The sequence below is a fragment of the Taurulus bubalis genome (genome assembly GCF_910589615.1).
Source record: "Taurulus bubalis genome assembly, chromosome: 5".
Taxonomy (NCBI): domain Eukaryota; kingdom Metazoa; phylum Chordata; class Actinopteri; order Perciformes; family Cottidae; genus Taurulus; species Taurulus bubalis.
In genome coordinates, this window is record NC_136593.1 from 4,787,667 (window position 1) to 4,803,853 (window position 16,187).

Genomic DNA, 16,187 nt, shown 5'->3' on the forward strand with positions numbered 1-16,187 from the left:
AAATGAGCTCTTCGGTTTCCTCTCCACAGAAACCAGCTGTCACGTTCAGCTCTTTGAACTCGAGCGTCGGCTCGGGCCAAAACATCCGAGCCGATCGGGATGCGTCATCAAACAGGATGTCGACCGGTTTTAAATGAGGTCTGCTGCGGCGGCTTTCAGCCAGCCAGCCTGCAGCAGCAGCGGAGGTCAGGGTCTCCGATCTCCCCTCCCCTCCCCCGTATACTTCCCCCCACAGCGTCGCTTCTCAGTCAAAACCGTTCCCAAGCTGCTCTGCTCTGCCGGCAGCGCTGCCGCTCAGCTCTTTGTGTGTTGGGGGGAAGGGAGCTCAGCAGGCGAAGAAACAGCCGGAACGGTAACCTCCACGACTGCTCGCTCTCCATTTTGGAAAAAGGTTAACTCGTCACAGAAAAGTCTAATCTCAATACGGCTTCAGTGTGTAATCGCACCGCTTCATGTGTGCCGCACGGTCCGACCAATACAATCTGAGGGAGGAGGTCGGGCTGGTTTTTGTGTGTCTTGAAAGCAGAGAAGGAAAGCTATTTAAAGTGAAGGTCTTCAGAGAGTGGAAGCATTTGGGGTTTTTCGGTGCGAGCCAGCGGTAGACGCAGCAGAATAACAACGATCTCTCTTCCTGCCTGGAGATGCGAACGGGAGGAGGAAAGAGAAGGAAACCAACTGGCTCCTTCCATCATAAACAACATGGCTGCTTTCACACAGAAAACCTGAGTGTTGTTTAAAAAAAAAATATGTTAACGAAAGCCATTTGTTCTGTTTCGAAAGCCATGAGGAGAAACACGAGCGTGAACAGAACAGATGTGGAGGCCAACGGCACATTAAATACAATCAGAGGGAAGAGGGTCTCTGTGGTTAAATTAAAACTACAATAAAAATCTGTTCTGGCAGCAAAGAAATGGAGAAGCCAACAAAATAAAATGACTTCCTGTTTGTGTTTTAACAAATTAGCTGATTAGTCTTTGGCTTTAACAGCTGTTGAAGATTAAGAAAAACTGAACCCTGAAAACTCGTCCTGTCGACACCAACAAATCTTTTACTGATGCTGGCAGCGTCAGCGCGTCGTTGGATCCATCCCTTTGATCCTGACTGAAATGTCTCAACAACTGTTTGATGGATCGATGTGGAATTTGTACACATTCGTGGCGTCCAGAGGAGGACGCCAGGTGAATGTGTGATCCTTTGATGTTTTCTCTCTAGCGCCACCATGAGGTTTTTAGGTTTTGTAGAGAAGGTTTTGAGCAAGTGTTAGAAATGTATGCCAGATTTCACGGTAATCCTTTTTGTTCTGCTCCGGATCAATCGTAACCTTTAATGTCGCGCCGCCAAAAGGTCAATTTTGACGCTGACATACTATACTAAGACGTTTTTATGACCATTTGTTTTAATGACATACTATACTATGATGCCATTTGTTTTAATGGCACACTATGCTATGATGTGGGCGACTGTGGCTCAGTGGTTAGCATGCCCCTCTTTCAATCAGAGGATTGGTGGTTTGAACCCCAGCTCCGCAAGTCCATGTCGTTGTGTCCTTGAGCAAGACACTTAACCCCTAATTGCTCCCCGTTGCTGTGTCTACGGTGTATAGAGCAAACATGTAAGTCGCTTTGGATAAAAGCGTCAGCTAAATGAAATGTAATTTAATTTGTTTTAATGACACACTATGATGTCATTTGTTTTAATGACACACTATACTATGATGTTTTTATGACACAAGCAGTAGCTCAGGATGGCGTGGTACGTTGTGTTTGGCCCATTATTTGTGGGTTTATAGCATACAATACTATGACTGACATAAAAAAAGTAAACACATGACTTTTCTCAGTTTATTATGACAGAATGTACTAGGACTTCTGTTAATGGCTTTTATCACGCTAGTATACTATGACTTTTAGTTTCGGGGCATACTTTACGTTTAATATTTGAATACATTTTTTATGACTTTTTAATGACATTTTTATGGCAGCTATGTGTCCAGTCGGTTTTCTGAAGAGCAAACGATCAAAGCAAAACTAGGAGCTAAAAGAGGCTCAAACGCATCACAGAACCGTTTACCAGAAACCTTCCCATTGAGAGAAACATTTGATCCATTGCTGGTTTAAAAAATAAATTAAGCATCTGGGTTAAGTTAACTGACTTTTATTTCTTATTTGGATACAGATGATCTGAGAAAAAGTTGAACCATGTTAAAGCCAACGGGTTATTGTGGTATGTAAACAGACCGCTCCAGTCCTACTGGTCCAGGTCCAGAATCTTTGGAGGTTCTTCCGGTTCTTCTGGCTCCAGCCCCTGACCGGCGTCCTGTGGGAAAGCAACCGCACAAAGAGTATGTGGAGAGCTCGTCGTAAAGGGAATATTTACCCCGATTCATCCCCTTGAAGTGGACGCCAGATTTAAAGTTGGTCTGACCTCAGACCTTCATAGTTTCATAGAGGTTATGACCTCTAGGGATGAACATGAAAGCCAGACTAGGGTCTAAACTACAGACTGTGTTTGAAAGCTTGGAAATAAGCTGCTAAAAGACGGCAAAATACTCAAGTACCCTGTCAAGGCCCCGTGGTGAGAAGTACACATTTCCGTTAGCTAACTTATACTATGAACGGCGTGTTCCTACCGGTTACCGGTTGTCATCCCGTCTTATAGTTTTATAAACCGCTGTGCAGAGTCTCTGTTATTCAAACTGGACTTCATTGTGAATCGTACTGCGATCGCGTCCTCAGCGGTTTAGTTTGGGAAGCAGCTCAGACCTGAAGGTCTCCGATTGGTCGACTCACCCCAAACGGCTCGCTGAAGGCTCTGGAGCCGTTGTACAGAGGGTTGGGGATGGAGACCAACGTGGGCTTCGTCCTGCCGCCCGGCGCTCCGTCCTCATCCTCGTTCTGTCGCGGAGGGAAGAACAAATTAATCGGACATCAAGCATATTACAGTATTATATTTCAGTGTGTATGGAGGACATTCTAGGTTTATTTATTCATGTAACCAGAGACTAGAAAGCTCAATCAAGCTAAGAACAGAGATTCTGATGGAGCAATTTACCACTAAATATATATAAATTAGAACTTTACGATTCTTCAATCGGTGCGTTTACGTGCACAGACGTATCGGGGATACAGCTTCCTCCAGCGAGATGATTTATTTTTAAGTTATGTAAATGAAAACCAGCTTTCTGTAATCAGAGCAGGGGATTAACGAAACCAGATCTTCGCTGCTGTGTTTCTTGGTCATGTACAAATACGAGCGGCTCCTTTTACCGGCTCTTTACGAGGACGCTTTTATTAAAAATAAAACTTGAATATACAGCAACCAGGTTACTACGAATGTTCCATTTGCTTCTTCTCCGTTTTGGAGTTTATTGCTGTGAGATTCGTCTTTTACCGTTTTACACTGTGTTTGTGTGTGTGTGTGTGTGTGTGTGTGTGTGTGTGTGTGCGTCTGTCACCCTAAAGTAGTGGAAGCGGAAGGCGTCCGTCTTGTGTTTGAAGACGTAGTAGCCGAGTACAGCTACCACACACGCCAGCAACACCGACACCAAGATGGCCGACACTGTGCCGCTGGAGTGGGCGTGGCCTTGAGATGCATGATGGGGAATCTGGAGAGGAACGGTATGACAAACACACACAATGAGAACTACTTATATAAGAACATCACAGTAAACCTTTCGACCCTCACTGCTGGATACACACACACACACACACACACACACACACACACACACACACACACAGTCCAGCTCTAATGACACAACATCCGCTGCTCTGACGCAGAGACATGATTCTCTGTTTTTATGATTTTATTTTTTCACGACTTACTGTACTTTGACATTTTTATGGCCCGTGTGACTGTTTTTTCCTGTTGCCATGGAGACGTGACTGCTTCCCTTTCCCCGGAGGAAGATGAAAATTCAACCAATTAAAATTAATAATTTATGTTCACAGTCCAAATGGGGGAGGGGAGAGAAACCAGGCTGCTCCTCCCGATGACCGACTCTGGCAGCCATTTTGTTTTTCCTCACAGGAAGAAGAATGTGGAGGAAAATTAAGTCATCAAAGATGAAATGTTTCCAGGTTAGTAGTTTGGGTTTCGTTCACAGGAAAAGTGACATATTATACTATATTATATACACTATAGTATGACCTTGTTTCAGACGTTTTATGACATTTTATGTCTTGTATGGCCTCTTTAATTGTTTTTTTTAACATACTACGCTATTACTTTTTAAGATACTTTACTGATGCAAATTAAGTATGTTTTTGTTTGTTGTTGCTGTGTAATCTCGTTTGCATTGCTTCTATTGTTTTTCACCATATAAAGTACCATTTTTATGTATTCTATTTTATGTAATAATACATAAAAATGTGACTCAAAATTGTATTTCTTAGTATGTTTTAAAAAAAAAGAAAAAAAAGGAAAGACTTGACCAATCAGATTCAACTATTTAAATAAAGCTCCTTCAACAGACGTGTACACATTAAGAAGGGAGAGTATTCAGACACTGAGCTGTTGTTTTTAGCTTCTGCTGTGAGCTCAGACTGCAGTAAACTGTTGTTGGAGTCTGTGACCTTGAGCGATAACTAGAGACCATAAAGCTGCAGCTCTCTTTCTGGTTCATCCTCCAGGTTCCCGGTTGTCTCTACTCGTAAGGAATGTGCTGAAAATAAAAAATAAACATCTGTGGATATTTGGGAGTGTTTGTTTCAATCTGCAGTAAACCTGTGACAACAATGAAGGGTTTGAGTGAACGGGATTAAAATGTGTTTTCACAGTGATGCAAACCTTTTGTCCTAATAAAGTTTTATTTCAGGCACGTCAAGGAAAACATGTTAAAAGTAAAAAAAAAAAATTAAATGTACCCATCGACATCATTCAGAGAATTAATAAAAAATGCAAAAACACATGGACATTACTATTCTTAGACTCCACTGATGCACGGCAACGTGATAATTAATTGATTCATGAATTATGTCATTTAGTTTTTCCCCCCTGTTTTCTTTAGCTACAGCTCATCTGTGTGCGCTGTGACATCACAGCAGGATGTGACCTGTGTCAACATCCCGGTTACACTGGAGCTGAACTGTTGATTCAACGTGCAGCATTGCTTTGTAGTAACACGCTACTGACTTGTACACACTAGTTTTTAACCAGCTACTTGATCCACATACTGGAGAGCATGAAAGACAGAACAAAACGCGGGCGTGACTGTAAACAAAGACGATAGAACGACGCAATTTATGTAGTTGAATAAATGTCTTCGTCAAGAAGCAGAAAAGCGGACGGCGAGTGTTGGGTTCCGTCTCTTCAGAGAGGGAAATGGGAAGCCAAAGCACTCACTTAATGCTCAAGGAAAATAATCTTCAATTTGAAAGGACAAGCAGAGGAGATGGCAGGTTGGAGAAAACAGTCCGTTTTTAGTCGAGATCGGCGAGACTTCTCAAGCTGTTCATTAATTGTGAATGTTTTCAGAATGTACTTCAAGAATTGGAAATGTCATTTAGAGGTTAATATGCGACGCTTCAGCCCACTTGGGTTTAAACTAAAATGAGTAAAACTTGAGCGTCCCCACGTCAGCTTGTGGAGGAGGCGAGGAAGTAATAAAATTATTAATTATCTGAAGGCCTTAGATTAATCTGCTGTGATCTCGTCTTCATCATCATCTTCCTCTCCGTGTGTCCCCGCATCATGAATATTGATTGGGTTTTGATGTTATCTCAAACGCCACTGATTGAATCTTCATTTCCTGAAAAACTTCTGCCAAGAAACCAAAACGGAGCCATCTGCTCCTTGCCCACAGCTGTAGCTGTTGCCTAGCAACAACAGACGGGACGTTCCATTTGGAATCGGAGACGGGAGCGGTCGCCACGGCGCCCCCTAGCGGCCGCGATGGGAAACCGTGGCCGAGCTCACGATGAAGCAAACGCTTCATCTCGTCGTTTAGGAAAAAAAAAAAATAAATTTTTAAATGATGTATTCATAAATAAAACCCTGGATATTTAAATATATATAATTTATAAAAAAATAAATTCAATTTGATTAATTAATGATTTACTGAGGTGGAAGGAATTGACTTATTGATGTAAAGAGAAGGCAAAGAGAAGGCAATCGACAGATTAATGAGTTTCCTACTTTCTTAGATATTTTACAAACTACACAAATATTGGACAAATGTTTTGTACACTTCCTCTTCTGTTTTTTGAGCGGTGGAATCATTTACATTTAGACGGTAACATGTCTGTAATATTTCTCTCTTCATGATTCTGTTCCCGTCATCTCAATTTTGTTATTTTACTCTAACTATAAACGGTAACATGTATGCTAAGCTAACCTACCGTGTATAAATGAAAGATTGAATGACTTTGCGTTTCGGGACACGATTAAAATTTTGCCTGTTTTGTTTCCGTTGTGATTTTAAGTTTCGGCACGACAGTCCCCAGTATCAACGGTAGAAGTTGCCCATCATCAGCAGCTTTGGTTCAACCCCCTGAGGTCTGAGGTCATTTTCTTGATTTTACATAATTTCAAAAGGCCCTTGCATACGAGATACATAGTCATGTGTTATACCTCTTTATAATGAGGCACCGTTGTCCTAAGGTACAAGTGTAAAGAGATAATATGTCCCTAAAGCTGAATAATTGAAGCTTGACTTTTGAAATTCTGCAAACGTCAATTGTTTTTAGGTCTTGAGATTTCCTGAGCGCTCATTGGTTAGTTTCACACACAAAATGTCGACGGACACACGAATCGACAAATCACGGTGAAAGGTGGAGCTCGCTGTGTGAATCACGTTGGATCTCACGAAAACAAGGACGTAGAAGTGGAGAGTATTTCTGTGCTGGCGGAGCCTTGAGAGTTAAACCATGTTCCCTCACCGGTGCGGGGGGGGCCGTCAGCGGGGCCGCGATCACATGGATGATCCCGTTCACAGCAGGAATGTCCCACTCCAGCAGCATCCGCTGGTTCACCCGCTTCGAGTTCTGATCATTAAACAGAACAACGGAGAGACAAAGTCAATACACTTATGTCAATAACCATCGTCGATCGTTTACTTTTATTTCATGGACCTAAGAAGTAAATGTGTGTGTGTGTGTGTGTGTGTGTGTGTGTGTGTGTGTGTGACCTCGTTGTTGCCGTGGGTAACAGTCAGGTTGAATCCGAGCCTTGATATGATGACTTCCTGGTTTCTCAGATCCTTAAATGGTCGAATGCTGTGATTGGTTGAGATGTGATACTCGAGATCTCTACCAGAAAGAGTCTGAGAAAGAGACACACACACACACACACACACACACACACACACACACACACACACACACACAGATTAGATTTCAGTCACAGCTTCGTCCTGCTGGTATTTCGATTGAATTAATTTAGTTCTAAAGGTTAAAAACCTAATTAGGATCTTTTAGATAAAGGTTAACGTGTGTGTGTTGGTGTGGATCCGTCCATTTCTTGAAAATCCAAGCATTGATATTTGCTTCAATAAAATGTTGAAGTCCATGTTCTTTGTTTTTTGGATCAATATGAAATGAAAAATAAATAAATAAAACAAAACACGATAATGCACTCTACATCTAAAATGCTCTAAATATTAACCATAAAATAAAATACAATAATACTAATTACAGTATTTACAAATATCTATACAACAATATGTTTTATAAATAGTTAACTTATGTATTTTGGAATACCAACACAGGAGTCTGAGGACTGTTAGCAGCAGCTCAACATATTTTTGACACCTTAAAAAATAAATCTATATAAAAGAAAAGGACCGTTTGGCAGCAAGATAAAGCTGTGAAGATATTCTATTCTATATTCTGATTTTATTTTAGATGAACCTTACTTTTAGGTGGCGAAAAATATGTTTTAACTGCTGTCGCCAGTAACATTGTATCTGATTGAAGAACATAAAACATAATTTAATCTATAAAACTAACTCTCCAGCCATTTAATTGTCATTGAAAGTCTTAATATTGTTTTTGGGACTTTGACTGATTGCCAAATTCTGTTTATTGTTTTTAAACCGTACGTAATGTAATTGATGTTATTATTTCTTACTTATATATGTTTTTATCCTCTGTTGTGATTCCTTATTTCTAACTGTTGACCATTAAGTTAAGATACATATCAAGTCAATAACATAAAATACGTCTGACTTCTTGTTTAGGTTACTAGTTTTCTATTTATTAAAAATCCATAAAGTTAGTGAACTTGAGATCAAGTAAACTAAAAGTGTGACTAGTGTTGGTAATTTGTAATGTATTTAGTAATGAATAAGTAGTTATTGAAGGGTACATCACCTGGTTTGGACCGAAGCCGTCGTTATGAGGAACAAACAGCGTGACCTCAGACATCCTGTGAGACATGAACTGAACGAGCTGCTTGCCCTCCGAGGAGCGGCCGCTGTAGTCCAACAGCAACTACGGAGAGAGAGAGAGGACAGTCCAGTCAGTTAGAGTTACAACTGATTTCTCTCAAGGCTTCAAATCCAACCAATCAATATGTGATGCATGCTTATATTTTCTAAAACCCTTAAACTGTACAACTAATGTAAAACAAAAGTTCCATTTTCAATTTTGTCTCTTAACGAAAGTTAACTACATATTATATCATATATTTTTGTATTGATAATATAAAAGAAGCTGAATAAGATTATAGCTCGTCACAGCAGTTTGATAACTATATAACCACAAGTTCACCGGTTCTGTCTCATAGCTCCTTTTTTGTGCGGCGATAGTTTGGTCAACACTGAGCCTCCGTACCGACCGTATCAGCTGGAAGCAGCTGCCTTTTTCTTTTCATTAACTTGTTCTTCCAAAGCTCAGTTATCTCCAGGAGGTGAGGTCTGTGTTATCTGTAAGGTTTGATTAACAACGGGAGAGTCTGAAGAAGAAGGTCCTTCCTCTACCTCCAGCGCGTATTGATGGGGACCCGAAGGAGTGCTTCGTCAAAGTTGGTGCACTTTGGGAACGCGCAGCAAGTTTAAATAAACAATAACCAAGCCTCTGTGCAGCGGTGAGGTCGAGGTTTCAGGTCTGCAATTTGAAAATCTCACTCTTTGACGCCTCACAACAGTAGTATGAAAAAAACACCTGTTTGAACGGACGACAGCTGACGAATGAGCCGCTGATGGTGAAATATGAGTAAAACACCCGATCAGCTGATGCCAACACAACACTGTACTTAAGGTTATTTTATTAAGTTATAATGTTGTATTGTTTATCTTAATTTATCAAGTATTATTTATTGTTTATTTTCCATTAACTGCGGCATTCTGTCCCTGTTTTATGTGCATTCTATGTCTATGTATGTATTCATGAAATACAAACAAACTTTTATTATCATTATTACTATTATTATGACCACCCTGTAGGCTTTATTATTAATGACAGGAATGAAAATACTGATCCAAGTTATAATAATCCAGAATGATCTTTTTAGAACCAACTGGTCCCACTCACCTTGTAGAAGATGGAGAAGTTGCTGTACGTTGCGAGGACGCTGGTCAGGACGCCGTTACAGAAATCTCCGTTTCCAATGTAAGCGGCGGGACACTCACACGAAATATCTGCACACACACACAGACACACACACACACTTTTCAAATCTGATGTCTTTCGGACGTCAATATTCTGGAGAATTCGTCCAACAAACTGTGATCAGACTCGCTGCTTCACAAGAATACCATTTTTAAGAGCCCACATTTTTGACGAAGGATAAATAATTTGTTAATAAGTTATTTGTGAAGCCGGAACACTTAATATTCTATGGTTTCAACTTTTCAAATATGAGGATTTTCATTTTTCTAAATTTGGGAGTTTTTGTTTCTTATTTTCTTTTATTTCTTCTTAATTTCCTTCAGCTATTGAAGGTTTTCTCCATCAACATGAACAATGATAAAAACTTGCTAATACCTTCTGTCGCTAACAAAGTGTTGGGTTTCATAAATATATTGTCAATAAAGCAAACCAAATATCGCTGTAATATGAATGCTTTAAATTCCAATATGTCACCTAGAGCTCCGGGAACCTTTTCTTAGATATTAAAAGAAAAAACAGTTCATCCGTTAGTTGAAAGAATAAGTGACAGAATAAATGTATTATAGTAATTGTTAGCTGCAGCCCTGGATTATAAAGACAATGCAAACTGAATCCAGAGGGAGCTCTGTGACGCTCCAGCAGACTAAACAACAACAAATTAAAAACAACAAACGCCGTTCAGGAGCTGAAATCTCCAGCGACACAAACGACAGACGTGCCGCTGCAGTACCGTTGATCCTGTAGCAGTAGGCGTCGTACTTGCTGCTCTGGTCCACGGGCTCTTTGTAGATCACCAGGCCCACGTGGTTGTCTCCACACCGGAGCGAGGGGAAGCGGGTCGGGTAGCCCACCTTCCCCTCCTGCATCCAGCCGGCCACGCACAGATGCATCCCCAGCTGTCGGGACCAGAGAAGAACGAGTCATCGCGAGTACTGAGACAGGAAGTAACACCTAAGTAATACGAGCTGGAAGAGGTCGTTATAATGCGTTGGAGACGTCGGTGTGGCGTCGTGGTTCCATCAACAGGACCAGCACCTCGAGCCTGGAGCGTAAATCTGGCTTCATAGTTCAAACAGGGTTCATACACATTTTGACCAATGGATTTCCATGACTTTTCACCAAATTTTCATAACTTTTAAATTGGTTAATGTGTATGGGTTAACGCAGGGTTCATACATATTTTGACCGATGGATTTCCATGACTTTAAACGAAAGTTTCATGACCAAATATTTTGTGAAATCTCGGTGTAAACATGAAAAAGTGAGAAAATGTAGTATTTAAACTAACAATGAGAATTCCAAAGCATACAGTAAACCTTAAATGACCCAATTTTTTTTAGCGTCTTTCTTTTAAAAGCATATTATTATTTCAAACTCAGCGTAAATGAACGACATGAACACATGAATATAACATGTTTCCATGACTTTTCCAAAAAGGACTTTTTTCCCTGCCTGGAAATAACCATTTTATAATTTCATGACTTTTCCAGGTTTTCCACGACCCTAAGAACCCTGTTCAACATTTGAGGAAACATACTCCGCTTTTTTCCCTGTGAAAGGGTTTTTACTATCTTTACTGGGGGAGTTTTTCCTGATCCGATGTGAGGTCCCGGGACAGGGATGTCATGTGTACATATTGTAAAGCCCTCTGAGGCAAACTTGTTTGCTTTCTTTCTGTGAGTGAATAAGATCAAGACTCGTTTGCGTTCATGAGTTAATGGTTCAATAAACTGTTCATCGGGGTAAACAACCGTATTAAAGTAATTTCCTAAAACAGCTGAGCATTGTAGTTCAAACAGGAGTTAGTAGATCACAGAGGAACTCGCTGCTCTCACTCCCACAGCTGTTGAGGAGAGGAGCTGCTCTCTCTCTCTTTCTCATAAATATGCTGTATGTGTTTCCATGAGTGAGCTGTATTGATCTGGTCTGGGGTCTCTATGGAAACGCCTCCAGTAGGTGGGTCTACCTGCTGTGCGTCTCCGAGCTGTTTAAAGTTGACCAGCGTGGCGCCCTCGGCCTGGCAGGCGGCGTCGGCCTGACTGAAGTTCATCTTGTACTTCCCGTCTGGAGAGCGCAGGTGGAAAACTCCTGCTGTGTTGGCTGGACCACAAGAAACATTCACCGTTACCTCAGATCACTGCAGCGATTTTATCTCTACAAAACAAACTACTGAAATAAAAAAATTATAATAATTGCAACTGCTTGGAATGGATTAAACCACAGCAAAATAAAATCCTGGTTTCCCTCTTTTTATTAAAAACATACGTAATGAACTGAATATTACATATTCACCTAACACATAACTACAACACCTTGATCACTGAGCGCCAGGTAAGAATCACCTGTGGGCTTTAACGAGTTTAAAGGTTTCATATGGAGTCACGTTGTCGGTTTCTGTTTGTAAACACAGCATTACAAATTCCTCCTTTCTGACTCAACGAGCGAGCGAGACAGAGGCGGAGAAGAGAGAGAGAGAGAGGAAGAGAGAGATGAAGAGGAAGAGAGAGAGAGACAGAGGCGGAGAGAGAGATGAAGAGGAAGAGAGCTAGAGAAGAGAGGAAGAGAGAGGGAGAGAGAGAGAGCTAAGGAGGAAGAGAGAGAGAGACAGAGGCGGAGCGAGATGAAGAGGAAGAGAGAGTAAGAGAGAGAGAGAGAGGAAGAGAGAGATGAAGAGGAAGAGAGAGAGAGATGAAGAGGAAGAGAGCGAGAGAAGAGAGGAAGAGAGAGGGAGAGAGAGACAGAGACAGAGAGAGAGAGATGAAGAGGAAGAGAGAGAGAGACAGAGGCGGAGCGAGATGAAGAGGAAGAGAGAGTAAGAGAGAGAGAGAGGCGGAGAGAGAGAGATGAAGAGGAAGAGAGAGAGAGACAGAGGCAGAGAGAGAGATGAAGAGGAAGAGAGACAGAGGCGGAGAGAGAGATGAAGAGGAAGAGAGAGGAAGAGAGAGAGACAGAGGTGGAGAGAGACAGAGGCGGAGAGAGAGAGAAGAAGAGAGAGAGACAGAGGCGGAGAGAGAGAGAGAGATGAAGAGGAAGAGAGAGACAGAGGCGGAGAGAGAGAGAGATGAAGAGGAAGAGAGAGTAAGAGAGAGGCGGAGAGAGAGAGAGAGATGAAGAGGAAGAGAGAGACAGAGGCGGAGAGAGAGAGAGATGAAGAGGAAGAGAGAGTAAGAGAGAGGCGGAGAGAGAGAGAGATGAAGAGGAAGAGAGAGTAAGAGAGAGGCGGAGAGAGAGAGAGATGAAGAGGAAGAGAGAGTAAGAGAGAGGCGGAGAGAGAGAGAGAGATGAAGAGGAAGAGAGAGACAGAGGCGGAGAGAGAGAGAGATGAAGAGGAAGAGAGAGTAAGAGAGAGGCGGAGAGAGAGAGAGATGAAGAGGAAGAGAGAGTAAGAGAGAGGCGGAGAGAGAGAGAGATGAAGAGGAAGAGAGAGTAAGAGAGAGGCGGAGAGAGAGAGAGAGATGAAGAGGAAGAGAGAGAGAAGAGAGAGAGAGGAAGAGATGGTGGTCAAGCGAGCCAGAGAGTGAATGAAGAGAGGGACTGTCATTAGTAGCCGTGAATCAGAGGAATAAAGATTATTTTCTGATGGCTTCACAGCGGTTACGCTCTGAAGATTAAACGTCCACATCTTGAATAACGCGTCCCGAGGCGCGCTCTGCTGTGGCTCGTCTGTCTGGCCCGCGAGCCTCGGGACGAAATGGACCTGAAATGGAGGACGTACACCGACTACAGATACTATAGACTACAGATACTATAGAGTACATATTCTATAGGCTATAGATACTATAGACAACAGATACTATAGAGTACATATTCTATAGACTATAGATACTATAGACAACAGATACTATAGACTACAGATACTATAGAGTACATATTCTATAGACTATAGATACTATAGACAACAGATACTATAGACTACAGATAATATAGAGTACATATTCTATAGACTATAGATACTATAGACTACAGATACTATAGACTATAGATACTATAGAGTACATATTCTATAGACTATAGATACTATAGAGTACATATTCTATAGACACTATAGACTACAGATACTGTAGAGTGTAGACTACAGATACTATACACTATAGATTCTATAGAGTACATATTCTATAGACTATAGATACTATAGACAACAGATACTATAGAGTACATATTCTATAGACAATAGATACTATAGAGTACAGACTACAGATACTATAGACTATAGATACTATAGAGTACATATTCTATAGACTATAGACACTATAGACTACAGATACTGTAGAGTGTAGACTACAGATACTATACACTATAGATTCTATAGAGTACATATTCTATAGGCTAGAAATACTATAGACGATAGACTACTGATACTATAGGTACTATAGACTATAGATGCTATAGACTATAGATACTATAGACTACAGATACAGCCCTACATCAAAACATTCATCCCTTTAACGTATTCCATGTTTATCGAGCCCCACAAGGTCTTTAACAAGCTTTGGGCGTCACCTGCTGTATTTCAGCTGATTGCTTGTTGACGTTTGTTTACGAGTCCCAGAAAAAATTGCTTTCCAGAGCCAGAACTAATAAACAACGTTCTCCATAACATCCCCACGGTACCATGAACACTAAAAAAAGGGTCAACAGCTATCTTTGCCGACTGCAATGGAGCGGGATCGCGTGGCACGGTAATGACAAGTGGAATGAAAGTCAGTAAAGATGCGGCACCATGGTAATGCAGGTCCTTGCAGTTGGCCGCGGGGTCGCAGCCCCCGTTGTCCTCCAGGCAGCGGTCAACAGGGGGCACCGCCTTCTCCAGACACTGGACTCCGTTACCCAAGAACCCCGGCAGGCACTCGCACTTACGCTCGTTCTGGAGGAACCAGATCAGTGAGTGATCATCGGGTTAAATCAGGCGCTGACATGTCAGTGTTCCTGCTTCTCCCCGCTGTCAAACTAGCTGTTTCCAACCAGTATTAGTATGTTCATGTATAACGTATTTTAACCGTTACGTAATAAAGACACAAAAAACTGTATACGCCACAGTTAAAGTAAAAAAAAAATATATAATTATATTTCATATACATTTAGTAAAAATTACGATTATAAGCAGGATGACGATTTTATATTTTTTAACAGGTAATTAGTAATTGTCCGAAAATGCATGCTTAAAGTAACCCTCCCAGCTCTGCATATAAGACATAATGATAAGACACAAATATTTTATTAGTTGTATTTCTTCTCATTTTTCACTTTACGTTGTCTGTTTGCTCTACTTTCCTGTGACTTTATGCATTACTATTGCAAACAGATCAACACACACACACACACACACACACACACACACACACACACACACACACACACACACACACACACACACACACACACACACAAAAAAAAAATACATGTTCGCTGATCCCTGTCGTCATATTGTGCACATTCTCTAATAAAGTATATAAATTAAAAATTAAAAAAGACATAATAGTTCAACTTGTGTTAGTCTGCTGCAGGAAGATCTTCAGTCTAAAAAAATAATCCCTACCCCCAAAAAAAAACTGTCTTAATCCAGTGATGAAAAAAACTAAGATTTTAAAGAAAAGAAGAATAGTGTTTTACTCACTGGACCAGTGAACTCGCAGGTGGCGAAGTCACTGCAGCCGCCGTTCTGCTCTTCAATACACCTGCAATAATACACAGCTTACATTCATATAACATCTCTTTTGATAAAGACAAAGAAAGAAGAAACCTACGGGCCACGCTTACCTGTTGATGGGCTCGCAGGAGTAGCCGTCTCCTCGGTAACCACTGTGACAGGTGCAGTTGACGAGCAGCGCCGTCTGGTTACAGTCTGCGTTTTGGTGACAGCCGCCGTTGTACTCTGAGCAGAGGTCTGGAGCTGCAGTGTTCAATAATAATAATGATTATACCTTTAATTGTGTAGCTCATATTATGCGTGACAAACCAGAAAAACTAAAATATGACAACAATTCATCAGACCATAAATGAGACAATAATTACCTCACTACGCTGTGGGGAGATCTGAATATTCTGTTATTTCATGACATCGATTATTCCAAAATGGTCGACTCCATCTCAGAATTGGCCTCGCAAGATTAGAGCTGATTTAAAATTTCAATCATGAAATGCTGATTTATTTAACAAAATGGTTTTGGTAAGAAATGTCAATATTGACACACTTTAAACACCTGAAAGCTTCCCTCCCACACTCTTGTAACAGCACATTGCTACCGCAAGATTCACCAAGTTTAGTTAAGCACTGATGCTTAATTTCTAGTCCACAGAAAGAAAAGAAAAGGCCGATAGTGTTTACCTGAAATGAGCCAACTAGTTAATTTATTACCATCATGATGCTTTTTTTGGCTTGATGTATCCGTTACGCTGCTACCTGCTATTATGTTGCTATTATAATTAATATCATCAGGCTGACAAAAGGCAGCAGACATTCAGTTTCTTTGGCGGGTAAACGGTCGTCTGCGGTACACTCACGTGGCTCTGGATCGCAGAAGGTGCCGTTCCCCTGGAACCCAGATTTACACTGACACCCAGAACCCGGCACGCAGTCGGCCTGAGCGTGGCACTGCCGGCACTCCTCTGGGATCAAGTCTGGACAGACGGATTAACAAA

At 41.2% G+C, this 16,187-nt stretch overlaps 1 protein-coding gene across 1 annotated transcript in view; it reads right to left on the minus strand.

Annotated features, from left to right (window-relative positions):
* Positions 1-2,144: 2,144 nt before the first annotated feature.
* Positions 2,145-16,187, minus strand: part of stab1 (stabilin 1) — a gene marked incomplete at its 5' end in the record, with an annotated part of 59,741 nt that continues 45,698 nt past the window's right edge. The window contains 13 exons of the mRNA XM_079218251.1: positions 2,145-2,316; positions 2,790-2,894; positions 3,455-3,604; positions 6,879-6,983; positions 7,127-7,261; positions 8,310-8,429; positions 9,471-9,577; positions 10,279-10,444; positions 11,515-11,648; positions 14,268-14,412; positions 15,163-15,223; positions 15,306-15,438; positions 16,050-16,166. Of these exons, the coding sequence (XP_079074377.1) occupies positions 2,248-2,316; positions 2,790-2,894; positions 3,455-3,604; positions 6,879-6,983; positions 7,127-7,261; positions 8,310-8,429; positions 9,471-9,577; positions 10,279-10,444; positions 11,515-11,648; positions 14,268-14,412; positions 15,163-15,223; positions 15,306-15,438; positions 16,050-16,166 (1,547 nt within the window). The 3' untranslated portion in view covers positions 2,145-2,247. The remainder of the gene's footprint in view (positions 2,317-2,789; positions 2,895-3,454; positions 3,605-6,878; positions 6,984-7,126; positions 7,262-8,309; positions 8,430-9,470; positions 9,578-10,278; positions 10,445-11,514; positions 11,649-14,267; positions 14,413-15,162; positions 15,224-15,305; positions 15,439-16,049; positions 16,167-16,187) is intronic.